This window comes from Nerophis lumbriciformis, linkage group LG27 (genome assembly GCF_033978685.3).
Source record: "Nerophis lumbriciformis linkage group LG27, RoL_Nlum_v2.1, whole genome shotgun sequence".
NCBI classification, from domain to species: Eukaryota; Metazoa; Chordata; class Actinopteri; order Syngnathiformes; family Syngnathidae; genus Nerophis; species Nerophis lumbriciformis.
In genome coordinates, this window is record NC_084574.2 from 7,897,501 (window position 1) to 7,915,000 (window position 17,500).

Here is a 17,500-nt window from a genome sequence, read left to right on the forward strand (position 1 = left end):
GACCACTGAGGTAAACAACCAACAGTATGTCAGAAAGCTTGCTAAAACGGTACACATATTCATAATATAGTATACATTTTAACTGACCTTTATTTTACTATTTTTGTCTTTTTTTAGGTGGCTAAAATACGCGGTGCTGCTGACCGCCGTCTAACGTTACGTGTGATATATTGACTAACGTAACCCTGCTTAAAAAAAATCACTGAACAAAAAGTATGAATAAGGTAGTGAACTGCAACAGATTCCCGTGTTTGCAATAACGTTATAACGTTAGCAGTGAGTTTACAGCCTCACTGATTTAACTACACAGCAAATAAAAGTCACGTTACTTAGCCAATAAACGTTATCTTTCATTCAAAACTTACCGTTCTTTGTGCAACTTCAAATGCCCGACGAAGTTGGAAGTTGTTGCCTCTCCATCAGTAATTTTCGAACCGCATGTGTTGCATACTGCAAACCGTTTTGTGTTGACCACCTCGTAATTTTTATACCCCAAAAAAATTATTTTAGGTATCATTTTTTGTTCACTGGCGTGTGGTTTGGACATGTCTTCTTCGTTGGTTGTCCTGCAATTTGATTGGATGAATGCTGTGTGATGAAAACAAAGTAGATCTAATTTGATTGGCTGTTGTACTGAGACCACACCAGCTGACACACGCAACGCTGATAGACAAGTACACAATGAAAAATACGGAGCGCTCCCGAATAACTTTTTCATCTTTGGGTTTTGGGGAAAGTAGCAAGTCATGTCAAGTCATGTCAATTCAAAAGGCTCAAGTCCAAGTGAAGTCACAAGTCATTGATGTTAAAGTCTAAGTCGAGTTGCAAGTCTTTTTACATTTTGTCAAGTCGAGTCTAAAGTCATCAAATTCATGACTCGAGTCTGACTCGAGTCCAAGTCATGTGACTCGAGTCCACACCTCTGCCTATTGATGAAAAAAATGATAACCATAGAAGCAGAAACATATCGCAAAGTGAGAATACTTCTGATTTTAACCTTGTGAAGCCATGTTTTCTCCGTTGAAGACCTCCACATAGTCCACGCAGTTCCCCAGCACGTTCACGGCCTGCAGCTCAAAGTGAGTGAAGACCACGTGGATGCTTATGGCTGAAGGGAGCTTGATCCTCCACGTACACACGGTCTGACCCGGGTAGTCCTTGGGCCAGTTAGGACTGGTGATTTCACCCTGGGCGGTGTTAAAGCTTCCTCCACACGGAGCTGCGTGGTCAGGACAGTTGTCAGTTACGTCTCTGTGCCAGCAAGCACAACAGGTCTTGACAGGTGTCCTGTTTTTTTACCTTCCGCCGGGTCCACCGCCTTCCATGTGGCCGTGAAGCCCGTGTCCACCACCTTGTCGTTGGAGGAGAAGCTGATGTGAAGCAAGTCCCCACCGCTCACCAGGTCTCTGGGGGGAGTGTGGCTGCAGTAGGTGCCTGGACACGCGAGGGATGTCAGTCTCACAAACACCGTATACAAGTCTATGTTGTTTATTTTGTTATTTACTGTATATATGTGACAATTCATAAAATATTTGTAAAAATGTACAAAACCCAAAACCAGTGAATTTGTCACGTTAAATAAAAACAGAATACAATGATTTGCAAATCCTTTTCAAACTATATTCAATTGAATAGACTGCAAAGACAAGATACTTAACGTTCGAACTGGTCAACTTTGTTATTTTTTGCCAATATTTGCTCATTTGGAATTTGATGCCTGCAACATGTTTCCAAAAACGTTGGCACAAGTGGCAAAAAGGACTGAGAAAGTTGAGGAATGCTTATCAAACACTTATTTGGAACATCCCACGGGTGGACAGGCTAATTGGGAACAGGTGGGTGCCATGATTGGGTATAAAAGCAGCGTCCATGAAATGCTCAGTCATTCACAAACAAGGATGGGGCGAGGGTCACCACTTTGTCAACAAATGTGTGAGCAAATTGTTGAACAGTTTAAGAACAACATTTCTCAACAAGCTATTGCAAGAAATTTAGGGATTTCACCATCTACCGTCCGTAATATCATCAAAAGGTTCAGAGAATCTGGAGAAATCACTGCACGTAAGCATAATAAACATAGAATGCCCGTGACCTTCGATCCCTCAGGTGGTACTGCATCAAAAACCGTAATCAGTGTGTAAAGGATATCTCAGGCACACTTCAGAAAACCACTGTCAGTAACTACAGTTCATCGCTACATCTGTAAGTGCAAGTTAAAACTCTAATATGCAAAGCGAAAGCCATTTATCAACAACACCCAGAAACTCCGCCGGCTTCACTGGGCCCGAGCTCATCTAAGATGGACTGATGCAAAGTGGAAAAGTGTTCTGTGGTCTGACGAGTCCACATTTCAAATTGTTTTTGGAAACTGTGGACGTGGTGTCCTCCGGACCAAAGAGGAAAAGAACCATCTGGACTGTTCTAGGCCCATAGTTGAAAAGCCAGCATCTGTGATGGTATGGAGGTGTATTAGTGGGTAACTTATACATCTGTGAAGGCACCATTAATGCTGAAAGGTACATACAGGTTTTGGAGCAACATATGTTGCCATTCAAGCAAGGTCTTTTTCGTGGACGCCCCTGCTTATTTCAGCAAGACAATGCAAAGCCTCATTCTGTACGTGTTACAACAGCGTGGCTTCGTAAAGAAAGAGTGCAGGTACTTTCCTGGCCCGCCTGCAGTCCAGACCTGTCTCCCATTGAAAATGTGTGGCGCATTATGAAGCGTAAAATACAGTCGTTGAACGACTGAAGCTCTACATAAAACAAGAATGAGAAAGAATTCCACTTTCAAAGCTTCAACAATTAGTTTCCTCAGTTCCCAATTGTTTATTGAGTGTTGTTAAAAGAAAAGGCCATGTAACACAGTGGAGAACATGCCCTTTCCCAACTACTTTGGCACGTGTTGCAGCCATGAAATTCTAAGTTAATTATTATTTGCAAAAAAAAAATAAAGTATATGAGTTTGAACATCAAATATGTTGTCTTTGTAGTGCATTCAATTGAATATGGGTTGAAAAGGATTTGCAAATCATTGTATTCCGTTTATATTTACATCTAACACAATTTCCCAACCCATGTGGAAACGGGGTTTGTAAAAGGAAAGGCCATGTAACACAGTGGTAAAAATGCCAACTTTTTTCCAATGTGTTGCTGCCATTAAATTCTAAGTTAATGATTATTTGCACAAAAAAATTAAGTTTCTCAGTTGGAACATTAAATATCTTGTCTTTGCAGTCTATTCAATTGAATATAAGTTGAAAAGGATTTGCAAATCATTGTATTCTGTTTTTATTTACCATTTACACAACGTGACAACTTTAATAGTTTCGGGTTTTGTACAAGCCGATGTCATCTGGTATTTGTTTTTTTAATGATATCTGATCGGGACACCCCTGGTGTCTACGATGCTACCCTTTTGAACAGGGGTGCTCACACTTTTTCTGCAGGCGAGCTACTTTTCAATTGATCAAGTCGTGGGGATCTACCTCATTCATATATATAATTTGTATTTACTTATTTATGAAATATATGTTTTTGTTAACAAGTTAAAGGTGTTTAATGATAATGCAAGCATGTTTAACACATATAGTTAATATTGTTAATACATTAAAGGTGTTTAATGATAATACAAGTAATACATATAGTTAATATTGTTAACAAGTTAAAGGTGTTTAAAGATAATGCAAGTATGTTTAACACATATAGTTAATATTGTTAACAACTTAAAGGTGGTTAAAGATAATACAAGCATGTTTAACACATATACCGGTAGTTAATATTGTTAACAAGTTAAAGGTGGTTAAAGATAATACAAGCATGTTTAACACATATAGTTAATATTGTTAATACATTAAAGGTGTTTAATGATAATACAAGTAATACATATAGTTAATATTGTTAACAAGTTAAAGGTGTTTAAAGATAATGCAAGCATGTTTAACACATATAGTTAATATTGTTAACAACTTAAAGGTGGTTAAAGATAATACAAGCATGTTTAACACATATAGTTAATATTGTTAACAACTTAAAGGTGGTTAAAGATAATACAAGCATGTTTAACACATATAGATTCCTTTCTTTCATGAAGACAAGAATATAAGTTGGTGTATTACCTGATTGTGATGACTTGCATTGATTGGAATCAGACAGTGATGATGATAACATCCGCATTTTCGAATGGAGTCGATACAATACCACATGAAAGTGGTTGGTTTTTGGCATCTTATTTGTCCAGCTTCCGTACTCCTTTGTATAAACTTTACAAGAAATACATTGTCGGCAAACTCCGTAGCTTGCTAGCTTGTGCACGCCGGCTTTCTAAGACTCTTATTTTGGTAGCGCAGGCAGGATGAAGCAGAGCTTTTATTGTGCAACTGTGCAGTCGGTCTTTGGAGATTTGACGACAGGTACGGCGCCAGAGTCTGTTGAAATAAAGTGTTTCTCGCCTTCCAGTCGGTAATTTTAATGATCTGGCAGCAGCCAGCGTCATCTCAGAAGACCCTCGGGTGCCGTGAATGTCAATCAAGTGACGTCACAGTGAAGATTTATGATCGCTCATTTTTAGGACTATTTTTTTAATGCCTGGCTGGTGATCGACTGACACACCCTCCGAGATCGACCGGTAGCTCGCGATCGACGTAATGAGCACCCCTGCTTTTGAAGAATAAACACATGACATATTCCAAGCGTTTTGTTTACACACCTAGACTTCCAGCTGTGTCCGTAATGCGAACTTTGTCATTCAGGCACAGTTCACTCTCCTCCAGGGAGAAATTGCTGAAGTGAAGGTGGACTAGTTTGCCTGCAGGTGCTTGGATGTTCCACTGACACCTGGCCTTGTTGCTGTAGCTGCCCGGGTATCCCATGGAGGAAAAAGTGCCGCCTGCGCCCGCCAAGTCCTTCGCTCCGCCGCAACCGGATGCTACATAACGTGTCAAGACTGTGAAAAAAAGAGCAAGACAACCAGAAGGAAAGCGGAGATCATACTGTGTTTGTTGTAGATATCCCTGCGTATGATGTCGTTGATCCAGGGGATGTAGGCGGACGAGCGGGTGAACACAGAGGGCTTCTTGTTCATGATGCACCCAATAGGACCGAAGCTGGTTATTCCGTGAACTTCCCAAGGACTGTTCGGGGAGTCCTGGCACACTAAAGGACCGCCGGAATCTCCCTGTCACAAAAACAAGGATACGTTATGCAAAAACGTTGGAGTATGACGTTGGGAATAAAAACTTTTTTTGTTGTTGTTGTACCTGACACACTGACTTGAGCTCATCTGGCAAAGTATAACCACAGCAGATCATGGAGGTCTTGACCTGGAACCACCAGTAGTCCATCCTCTTGCAGGTGTCATACGGGACAACAGGCAAGGCGACCTGGTTAAGGGTCTCTGCAACTTTGGCATTCAGGGAATCGCCTAAAGAACATAGAAAATAATCATTTTTCTATTTGATTTACTATATTTTGCTCTTTTTTTTTTTTTTTGTTGCATTTTTAGATTTTTTTTAGATTTAGATTTATTGGTCCCCTTGGGGAAATTCATTGTCACTGCCGTACATTTAAACACTAGACATTACACAAAGCGACTCAGTAAAGAATCTGGGTATTATCTTCGACCCAACTCTCTCGTTTGAGTCACACATTAAGAGTGTTACTAAAACGGCCTTCTTTCATCTCCGTAATATCGCTAAAATTCGTTCTATTTTATCCACTAGCGACGCTGAGATCATTATTCATGCGTTCGTTACGTCTCGTCTCGATTACTGTAACGTATTATTTTCGGGGCTCCCTATGTCTAGCATTAAAAAATTACAGTTGGTACAAAATGCGGCTGCTAGACTTTTGACAAGAACAAGAAAGTTTGATCTTATTACGCCTATACTGGCTCACCTGCACTGGCTTCCTGTGCACTTAAGATGTGACTTTAAGGTTTTACTACTTACGTATAAAATACTACACGGTCTAGCTCCGTCCTATCTTGTCGATTGCATTGTACCATATGTCCCGGCAAGAAATCTGCGTTCAAAGAACTCCGGCTTATTAGTGATTCCCAGAGCCCAAAAAAAGTCTGCGGGCTATAGAGCGTTTTCTATTCGGGCTCCAGTACTATGGAATGCCCTCCCGGTAACAATTAGAGATGCTACCTCAGTAGAAACATTTAAGTCCCATCTTAAAACTCATTTGTATACTCTAGCCTTTAAATAGCCCCCCTGTTAGACCAGTTGATCTGCCGTTTCTTTTCTTTTCTCCCTGCTCCCCTTTTCCTTGAGGGGGGGGGGCACAGGTCCGGTGGCCATGGATGAAGTGCTGGCTGTCCAGAGTCGGGACCCGGGGTGGACCGCTCGCCTGTGCATCGGCAGGGAACATCTCTGCGCTGCTGACCCGTCTCCGCTCGGGATGGTGTCCTGCTGGCCCCACTATGGACTGGACTCTTACTATTATGTTGGATCCACTATGGACTGGACTCTCACAATATTATGTCAGACCCACTCGACATCCATTGCTTTCGGTCTCCCCTAGAGGGGGGGGGTTACCCACATATGCGGTCCTCTCCAAGGTTTCTCATAGTCATTCACATCGACGTCCCACTGGGGTGAGTTTTTCCTTGCCCGTATGTGGGCTTTGTACCGAGGATGTCGTTGTGGCATGTGCAGCCCTTTGAGACACTTGTGATTTAGGGCTATATAAATAAACATTGATTGATTGACACATCACACACAAAAAAAATAACAAAAAGACATCATACAAGACTAACACACATTTACAGGCTTGCTGTTAAGGGCGGCTATAGCTGCAGGGATAAGGCTTTTCCTGAGGCGGGCCCTCCGGAATTTGATAGTTCTGTAGGTGTGCCGTGTGACTTTATAACAAATACAATGCAAAAACTGAAATCTAAGTAAGATTAAATATCTCAAATAAGGGTGATATTTGCTTATTTTCTGTCTGATAAGATAATTCTTCTCACTAAGCAGATTTTATGTTAGAGTGTTTTACTTGTTTTAAGGGTTTTGCTCCTAAATGATCTCAGTAAGATATTACAGCTTGTTGCTGAGAATTTATGAGCTATATTGAGTAAAACATGCTTGAAACTAGAATATCAACTGTTGCAAAGCTGTGTCATCAACACTCACAAGTATAAAACTACTTTTTTTAAAGTAATCATTTCTTACTTCTAGCATGAAAAAAAATCATGACTTTGACACAATTGTGTCTCATAATTAAAACAGATGACAGCAAAATGGACTTTTATTATTTATTCAAACATTTAACATTTCAAACAATTTTGAACAGAAATAGTTCATGCACATTCAGATCAATTCTTCAAAATTACAATTAAATTTTTTTATATATGTATATATGCGCACTAATTGACTGAAAGAGCACGCACTTTGCGCAATGATGTCATGTTATCGATGGAAAAATGCATTTTCAGACAATATGATTTGCCTGAGCGGCTAGGAGACCCCGAGAGTAACAAGCGGTTGCCTTGTTGCCTTTCCATTAAGAACAATAAATTAGTTTTTAGTATAAGTTTGCTGGTTTCAAGAAATGTAATGCCGAGCGCATATCATTATGTCAAGATAATGGCACTAGAATTGACCTAATTTAAGAATATTTTTCAACATATTGAGCAAAAAAGTCTCTTTTTCTCTACCAAGAAAAGTGCACTTGTTATTAGTGAGAATATACTTATTTTAAGGTATTTTTGGGTTCATTGAGGTTAGCTAATTTTACTTGTTTTGGAAAGTCTTGACAAGCCAAATTTTCTTGTTCTATTGGCAGATAATTTTGCTTAGTTCAAGTAAAATACCCCTTATTTTTGTATTTTTTTTCTCTTGTTTTTGAACACTGACTTTTTGCAGTGTAGTCACTAAATCCGATGAAATCTTATACATCTAGTCTCCTACGTGAATGAGATAAATAATATTATTTGATATTTTACGGTAATGTGTTAATAATTGAAAAACTGCGACTTATAGTCCGAAAAATACGGTAAATGCTAGTGCCATTATCTTGACATAATGATATGCCCTCGACATCATGATTTTTTTTTTTTCATGCTTGAAGTAAGAAATTATTAAAACTACTTTTTTTAAAGTAATCATTTCTTACTTCAAGCCTGAAAAAAAAAATCACGATGCCGAGCACATATCATTATGTCAAGATAATGGCACTAGCATTTACTTCATTTAAGAATATTTTTCAACATGTTGAGCAAAAAGGTCTCTTTTTTTTTCTACCAAGAAAAGTGCACTTGTTATTAGTGAGAATATACTTATTTTAAGGTATTTTTGGGTTCATTGAGGTTAGCTCATTTTACTTGTTTTGGAAAGTCTTGACAAGCCGAATTTTCTTGTTCTATTGGCAGATAATTTTGCTTAGTTCAAATAAAATACCCCTCATTTTTGTATTTTTTAGTTTTGTTTTTGAACACTGACTTTTTGCAGTGTAGAAAGCAGCTTTTAAACAAAAAACCCTACTTAGAATTTCCATTGCAGCTGTTCTGGATTGGATCCAAATTATTCCATCAATTGTACAAAACCCAAAACCAGTGAAGTCGGCATGTTGTGTATACAATGATTTGCAAATCCTTTTCAACCTATATTCAATCGAATAGACTGCAAAGACAACATATTTAATGTTCGAACTGGAAAACGTTGCTGTATTTTGCAAATATTACCTCATTTGGAATTTGATGCCTGCAACATTATTCAAAAAAGCTGGCACAAGTGGCAAAAAAGACTGCGAAAATTGAGGAATGCTCATCAAACACTTATTTGGAACATCCCACAGGTGAACAGGCTAATTGGGAACAGGTGGGTGCCAGGATTGGGTATAAAAGCAGCTTCCATGAAATGAATGCTCAGTCATTCACAAACAAGGATGGGGCGAGGGTCACCACTTTGTCAACAAATTGTCCAAAAGTGAAAGAACAACTTTTCTCAACCAGCTATTGCAAGGAATTTTCACCATCTAGGGCCGTAATATCATCAAAAGGTTCAGAGAATCTGGAGAAATCACTGCACGTGACATTGAAAGCCCGTGACCTTCGATCCCTCAGGCGGTACTGCATCAAAAACCCACATCGGTGTGTAAAGGATATCACCACATGGGCTCAGGAACACTTCAGAAAACCACTGTCAGTAACTACAGTTGGTCGCTACATCTGTAAGTGCAAGTTAAAACTCTACTATGCAAAGTCAAAGCCATTTATCAACAACACCCAGAAACGCCGTCGGCTTCGCTGGGCCCTAGCTCATCTAAGATGGGCGGATGCAAAGTGGAAAAGTGTTCTGTGGTCTGATGAGTCCACATTTCAAATTGTTTTTGGAAACTGTGTACGTTGTGTCCTCTGGACCAAAGAGGAAAAGAACCATGCGGATGTTTTTTGCCCCTGGAATTCCATCTCCAGATGTCAGTACTGGAGCCTATTTCCCCGCAGAGACAGTGTGAATAAAGGGCATGTAAAACTATTGTATTTTTTTTTTCATGAATGTTTTTGTCACCCTGGTCTATTATTACTTCCAAACTGATATGGTTAACATCCATCCATCCATCCATTTTCTACCGCTTGTCCCGTTCGGGGTCGCGGGGGGTGCTGGGGCCTATCTCAGTTGCATTCTTTCCAGACTTCCCTGCTCTTCCATAGACACCACACACCGTGTTTACTCATGCTCCTTCGGAATTCCCTTAAGCATCTTAAGGAAAACATCAGTAGAAGAGGACACAAAATATATAACGAGCGGTCTACCTTCTTTTTCTCTCGTTTTTGAAAGTCTGCTCTGTCTTCTACCTTTTTCAGTTCCAACTCAGTCTTTCTCCCATACCCGAGTCGAGGATGCTCCTGATTTCTTTAAAATGAGTCCTTAGAATTGTCTGAATCCAAACTCCGACCAAAACCCTTCCGCTTTAAAGTCAGAATCATCAAAATGACCGTTGCTAACCACGCTAGGGATGATAAGAAATTATCGAGTTCGAGCCCATTATCGAATCCTCTTATCAAACCGATTCCTTATCAATTCTCTTATGGAATCCAGATAGGTTGTTGTATATGGAAAAAAACACGCAATATTTGGTTTAACAAAAGCTCACTTTTATTTTATAAGAAAAAAATAAATAAAAAAAATAAATATTGACTGTTGTTACCCCCCTAATAAAATAAAATAAAATAAATAAATATTGACTCTTGTTACCCAAAGTATATTAAGTGGGATTTTTCAGAAAAACAAATATATACAGTAACACAAAAACAACCTGTCTCTGTGATCACTATAGGTGTATAAATAATAATATAGTGTTAATTAAAATCAGAACTGAAACTAATACAGCTCTCCAAAAAGTGCACTTCTGCTGCTATTGGAGCATACTAACTACACACACTATGACACTAAGAACGCCACAGTCATTAATCAACAATTCTTCTTCCAAAAAATTAGCATGTCTGCTTTTTCAGGATCAAGTCTGACCCGCTCTTCGCTAATCGTGTCGCCAACGGTGGAAAAAACACGTTCACTTGGCGTGGAACTAGCTTGGACACACAGATAGGTTTGACGATATCCTCCTCCAGTCTGTATGGAGGCGTTTTTTCCCGGTCCATTATTTTTGCTGTTTTCTGTATCTGCCGCCTAATGACTGAGCTACGTCATTTCCTGTGATGTCCCACAGGGCATTTCCTGTGGGACGGGATTCGTTCCCAGGGATTCGAATAAAGAACCAACTCTTTTTCTTTACTATAGTGGCCTCGGCTGGATTACTGTAACTCTTTATATTTTGGAATTAGTCAGTCCTCCCTCTCACGTCTGCAGCTGGTCCAAAATGCAGCTGCCCGACTTTTAACTAACACAAGAAAAAGAGTGCACATTACTCCTGTTTTAGCCTCCCTCCACTGGCTGCCTGTGTCTTTTAGAGTCCATTTTAAAATTATCTTACTCGTTTTTAAATCCTTACGTGGTCTTGCCCCACCTTACCTCTCTGAGCTGCTCCATCTCTATGCCCCCACCCGGTCCCTCAGGTCAGCTGATCAGCTGATCCTGGAGGTACCCAAAACAAAGCGCAAGCTCAGAGGGGACAGAGCTTTCTCTGTTGCGGGTCCCAAACTCTGGAACGATCTCCCTCTCCATGTGAGACAGGCCCCTTCTTTGGCTATTTTCAAGACCCTTCTTAAAACCCATTTTTATTCACTGGCTTTTAACCCAGCATGAGACTTTGAACTGTTTTTAGCTTTTAACTTTTGAACTGTTTTTAACTTTTAAACTGTTTTTATCTAACAAACTGTTCTTAGGGTAATTTATATTTGCTTTTTAATTGTGTATTTTTATTTCTGTTTTAAATGTTATTTTTTAGTCCTTTGCCTCTATTTCTTTGTGGTGTACAGCCCTTTGTTTTTCAACTGTGCTTGTTTTTAAAGGGCTTTATAAATAAAGTTGGTATGGTATGGTATGGTATAACGGGAAGCGGTTCTCAAAAAGGGATTTGAGTCCATGGAATCGGTTCTTTTCTTATCAAACAACCGGGAGAACCGGTTTCGAACATCTTCCCTAAACCACGCTCCTCTTTTTTGCGCTAGTGAAATTGACCGTAGAGGCCTATATTCTCCTCATATTGCCAACGTTTGGAAATATACGGAGGCTAACCCCTTCTTTATTTGTGTTGCTACAACCTGAAAAAATGCATCTGGCAGACATATTGGATCATTCCTTCAAATTCTGAGTGAAAATATCGTGATTCGGGATGAAGATGCTCCCAAAACACATGTCACACGGCACAAAATTGCCTCCAGTCTTCTGTAGGTGACGTTGGCAGGCTGATGTGGGCCCCGCCCACATTTTGTAGCTAGAAAATAGGCGTTCCAAAATGTAAATTCAGTACTCTTGTCTATTTTGGGGGTAATTTTGCCTATAATCGTGATTTTTATGGTTGAGAACTATAAAAAAAATATATACAACGATGCAGGGCCGGCCCGTGGCATAGGCCGTATAGGCAAATGCTAAGGGCGCCGTCCATCAGGGGGCGCCACGCCAGTGCCACAAATGTTGGAGAAAAAAAAAAAAAAGTTGGTACTATTATTTCTAAATACAAAAAATAATCCCACGTTAATTAAAATGCAAAGTAAAGCCTATATAATAGAAATATTATTTGTTACAACATTACAACCCCCCCCCCCCCCCCCCCCCCCCCCCCTTCGCCCGGTGCGCCCCCTCCCTTCCCGTATCAAGACTCTTTTTGGACGTCACCACATCAAAAAATCAACACAAGATGTCAAAACGGCCAAAACTGTCAGGTGCCCAGGGAAGAAAAAAGAGAAAAGAAGAGGAGGAGAAACGAGAAAAAGACAGAGGTAGCAGGTAGGTAACGTTAGCCTACATGAAATTATTTGTCTGTTACAGAATGTGATAGTAACCTGGCTTTTTAGCATTAAGCTAATGTTACATGATTCGGCAATTGCTAATCAATAAATAGCTAGTTCTGTTTTAACGTCGGGTTAATATTGTGGAGGGGGCTAAATTGTTATGGAAAATAATAATGTAACGTTAGGTAATTACAGTACTCCCACCTTACATTCCTCAGGAACATTTGTATTAGATCTTTTAAGCAGGTATTTTTTGTTTACATTGTTATTGCCTTCTGGTTAGCTAATGTTTGCCCTGCAGGTAATAGTCACTTTTCCACCCATTAGGTATAGTTGTAAGCCTAGTTGTTAAAGTGCACCTCATTAATGTTAATTAAGCAATATGTATGTAAAAAATATTGTATTTCATATATTCATTTTTTATTTTTTGCATTCATTTATTTATTCTTTTTTTTTTTTTTTATCTTGTTAACTATTCTGATTGTTAATTTGCATTCTTTAAGTAAAAAAAAAGGTCAAAGACAAAGCTATTTGGTTTCTTGTGAGTATATACAGTTCACTGCCGATGTGGGGGGGCACCATCTAAAATCTTGCCTAGGGCGCCAGATTGGTTAGGGCCGGGCCTGCAACGATGTAAGTATTAGAACTATCTCTCAGATCCTTTGCAAACTCCTCATTCCTGTCAGAGAGTAAGTGTTTCTAGGCCTACCCGTCTCGTCACCCCAGCCGCTGGCGTAGCACTTTTTCCCCTCGGGCAGCACCACCTCCTGCCTGGGAAGGCAGGCGTATGAGATCTGGTTGCTGACCTCAGCCTCCCCGTCCAGCCTGACCAGGGCGATGTCAAACTCCACCGTGGGCACCGTGGGGTACTTGAATGCCTCGTGGCGGTAGATGCCCGTCACGCTCAGGCAGCGCTCGCTGGCCTCCGTGATGGTCAGGTTGTGCTTGCCCAAGCACATGCGCCAGCGGTGCAGCTCGTCAGCGTAACTGGGAAAGGAAGTCGGCGGAAAATGACACTTCATAAAAAGAAAAGATGTAGGAATAACGAGTTAAAGCTTACTTGATGAAGCAGTGAGCGGCTGTCAGCACCCAGTTCTTATGAATAAGAGTCCCCCCACAGGTATGAAAGAACGTCGGTTCAGGTCGACTGGACGGCCACACCTGACGTTGAACATGAGTATGTAAACTTCCAATAAAAGTTCTGATGTCAATGCGGCCTCATAAGCCTAAATTCCAACCTGCATGGACACCTGCCAGGGCCACGAGTGCGGTGTGGCAGGTTCTCCGTTGACAATGCGAGACTTCACAGAAGGAGGGACGGCAGGTCTGCCACATGTACCGGGCCAGTCTGGGAAACACAACAGACACCACATTTGTGTTAATGGGTGATTGGAAACACAACAGAGAGTAACTGTTGTCAAAGGACTTGACTTTTGATCACTGGTTTCATAATTTGAGGCATCAACGTTCTATCCGTACAGGACTGCTTGGAGTCGATGGGGTCAAAGCTTAAAACGAGAGTCACAATACCTTAAACCTAACCCTGTATGAACACAGAAGTGAGATACCTACTCCAACACTGACCCGTAACCCAAAACCCCAAACATCTAGCCGGCTCAGATGGGATACTCATCCTAAATCTAAAACTTTAAACCTAAACCCCACATTTTGACTTCAGACCTCACCAGAAAACTAATACTTACGACTTAACCCAAATATAACCACTTGACCCTAACCCTAATCCTGCATCGAACCCTAAATGTAACACCCTAATGTCAACCCCAAATCAACCTAAACCTCTACACTAGTTAACCAAAATCCTAACCTATGAACCAGTGATTATCTACTATTGGGCTGCAGAAATATTTTTAGTGAGTCCCAGGTGTTTATCTGGTAAAGATGTGATGTTTTCAAACAAGTCGATTCTTTTGAGAGACTCTTTAGGTGAACGGGGAATGGGGTCAAAGCTTAGAACGAGAGTTACAAGACCTTAACCCTAACCCTGTATGAACACAGAAGTGAGATACCTACTCCAACACTGACCCGTAACCCAAAAGCCCAACCTTAACCCCAAACGTCTAGGCCTAGCCCTAATCTCAAAGAAAAATCTATTGTGTCAGATGGGATACTCATCTTAAATCTAAAACTTTAACCCTAAACCACAAATTTTGACTTCAGACCTCACCAGAAAACTAATACCCCTTACCCCAAATCTAACCACTTAACCCTAACCCTAATCCTGCAACAAACCCTAAATGTAACACCCTAATGTCAACCCCAAATCAACCTAAACCTCTACACTAGTTAACCTTAACCAAAATCCTAACCTATGAAACAGTGATTATCTACTATTGGGCTGCAGAAATATTTTTAGTGAGTCCCAGGTGTTTATCTGGTAAAGATGTGATGTTTTCAAACAAGTCGATTCTTTTGAGAGACTCTTTAGGTGAACGGGGAATGGGGTCAAAGCTTAGAACGAGAGTTACAAGACCTTAACACTAACCCTGTATGAACACAGAAGTGAGATACCTACTCCAACATTGACCCATAACCCAAAAGCCCAACCTTAACCCCAAACGTCTAGCCCTAGCCCTAATCTCAAAGGAAAATCTATCGTGTCAGATGGGATACTCATCTTAAATCTAGAACTTTAACCCTAAACCCCAAATTTTGACTTCAGACCTCACCAGAAAACTAATACCCCTTACCCCAAATCTAACCACTTAACCCTAACCCCAATCCTGCAACAAACCCTAAATGTAACACCCTAATGTCAACCCCAAATCAACCTAAACCTCAATACTAGTTAACCTAAACCCAAATCCTAACATATGAACCAGTGATTATCTACTATTGGGTTGCAGAAATATTTTTAGTGAGTCCCAGGTGTTTATCTGGTTTATCTGGTTGTATTGTACCATATGTCCCGGCAAGAAATCTGCGTTCAAAGAACTCCGGCTTATTAGTGATTCCCAGAGCCCAAAAAAAGTCTGCGGGCTATAGAGCGTTTTCTATTCGGGCTCCAGTACTATGGAATGCCCTCCCGGTAACAGTTAGAGATGCTACCTCAGTAGAAACATTTAAGTCCCATCTTAAAACTCATTTGTATACTCTAGCCTTTGAATAGCCCCCTTTTTTTAGACCAGTTGATCTGCCGTTTCTTTTCTTTTCTCCTCTTCTCCCCCCTATCCCTTGTGGAGGGGGAGACACTCAGGTCCGGTGGCCATGGATGGGGTTCTGGCTGTCCGGGGTCGGGACCCGGAGTGGACCGCTCGCCTGTGTATCGGTTGGGAACATCTCTGCACTGCTGACCCGTCTCCGCTAGGGATGGTTTCCTGCTGACCCCACTGTGGACTGGACTCTTACTGTTATGCTGGATCCACTATGGACTGTACTCTTACAATATTATGTTAGACCCACTCGACATCCATTGCATTCGGTCTCCCTAGAGGGGCGGGGTTACCCACATATGCGGTCCTCTCCAAAGTTTCTCATAGTCATTCACATCGAAGTCCCACTGGGGTGAGTTTTTCCTTGCCCTTATGTGGGCTTTGTACAGAGGATGTCGTTGTGGCTTGTGCAGCCCTTTGAGACACTTGTGATTTAGGGCTATATAAATAAACATTGATTGATTGATTGATATCTGGTAGAGATGTGATGTTTTCAAACAAGTCGATTCTTTTGAGAGACTCTTTAGGTGAACGGGGAATGGGGTCAAAGCTTAGAACGAGAATTACAAGACCTTAACCCTAACCCTGTATGAACACAGAAGTGAGATACCTACTCCAACATTGACCCATAACCCAAAAGCCCAACCTTAACCCCAAACATCTAGCCCTAGCCCTAATCTCAAAGGAAAATCTATCGTGTCAGATGGGATACTCATCCTAAATCTAAAACATTAACCCCAACCCCCAAATTTTGACTTCAGACCTAACCAGAAAACTAAAACCCCTTACTCCTTAAACTAATACCCCTTACCCCTTAACCCAAATCTAACCACTTAACTCTAACACTAATCCTGCACCAAACCCTAAATGTAACACTCTAATGTCAACCCCAAATCAACCCAAACCTCTATACTAGTTAACCTTAACGCAAATCCTAACCTCTGAACCACTGATTATCTCCTGGTGGTTCCGCTTTTGGGTTGCAGAAATATTTTCGATGAGTCCCAGGTGTTTGTCTGGTAGAGATGTGATGTTTGCAAACAAGAGAGACTCTTTAGGTGAACGATGAGAACTGATTGGCAGTTGTGGGTCTTTGGTTACGAGCTGTTCTCACTCAAGCATCTCAATAGAACAGAATATGGTGCAAAAGTTTTTGGAGTTTTAGGATTTCAATTAAAACAAAGAGACAAATTAAATTAATTTTTTGATTAAAGCGTAAACTATTAGTTTACAATCTTGAACTTTTTGACAATTTTTCCAATTATGGCTGTACTGTAACCTATAAATCATTAAAATGATTAAGAAAGACATTGTTAAAATATTTCACTCTGTGTGTAATGATGACTCATTTTGGTCACCGCTTGTCGGTAAGGGGTGATAATGGGTCCTACAGCAAAACCAGCTGAGAACTATTGCTCTAAACAGAATCTTTATCATTCACTCCCTATTTTAACCCTAACTTAATCCTAAACCGTGAGTTCCTAACCCTGCCTCAAACCCTAAACACAATGCCTTAATTTACACACCAACTCAACACCAATCTTAAAACGCTAACCCAAACCCTGCCCCAGACTCTAATCCCTAACTTCAACCCTGACTTTTTTCAGACCCCTTACCCCCGAACCTTGACCCTAAAGCTAACCCAACTCTAACCTAACTCAAACCCCTTACGACCTAATACTTAACTTTGACCCTGAGATTTCCCAGTTTTTCTACAACAAATGCTATGATACTCCACCTATGTTGATGCCGTCCCAAGGATTTGGCGGTACAGGCGGCTCAGTGGGTGCAGGCACACTGGGGTCTGTAGTCCAGTAAGCTCTGAAGCCTTTACCCTCGGTAAACAAATCAGAATGGAATCGTATCATCAGCCTGCTCCCTTTGCTCTGGGTGGTTATTGGCAACTTGGTGCCACAAAATGGTCCTGAAAGGAACGCAAAGAGTTACAAATGGTCAGTACTTATCGGTTCATGCGA

At 40.7% G+C, this 17,500-nt stretch overlaps 1 protein-coding gene across 1 annotated transcript in view; it reads right to left on the bottom strand.

The window, feature by feature from the left end:
* LOC133570206 (ovochymase-2) overlaps positions 1-17,500 on the bottom strand; it is a 72,553-nt gene that overhangs the window by 10,664 nt on the left and 44,389 nt on the right. The window contains exons 11-19 of the mRNA XM_061922977.1: positions 17,263-17,448; positions 13,593-13,702; positions 13,415-13,515; positions 13,064-13,341; positions 5,258-5,421; positions 4,992-5,175; positions 4,708-4,926; positions 1,300-1,434; positions 998-1,219 (exon numbers count right to left, since the gene is read on the bottom strand). Coding sequence (XP_061778961.1) covers positions 998-1,219; positions 1,300-1,434; positions 4,708-4,926; positions 4,992-5,175; positions 5,258-5,421; positions 13,064-13,341; positions 13,415-13,515; positions 13,593-13,702; positions 17,263-17,448 — 1,599 coding nt within the window. The remainder of the gene's footprint in view (positions 1-997; positions 1,220-1,299; positions 1,435-4,707; positions 4,927-4,991; positions 5,176-5,257; positions 5,422-13,063; positions 13,342-13,414; positions 13,516-13,592; positions 13,703-17,262; positions 17,449-17,500) is intronic.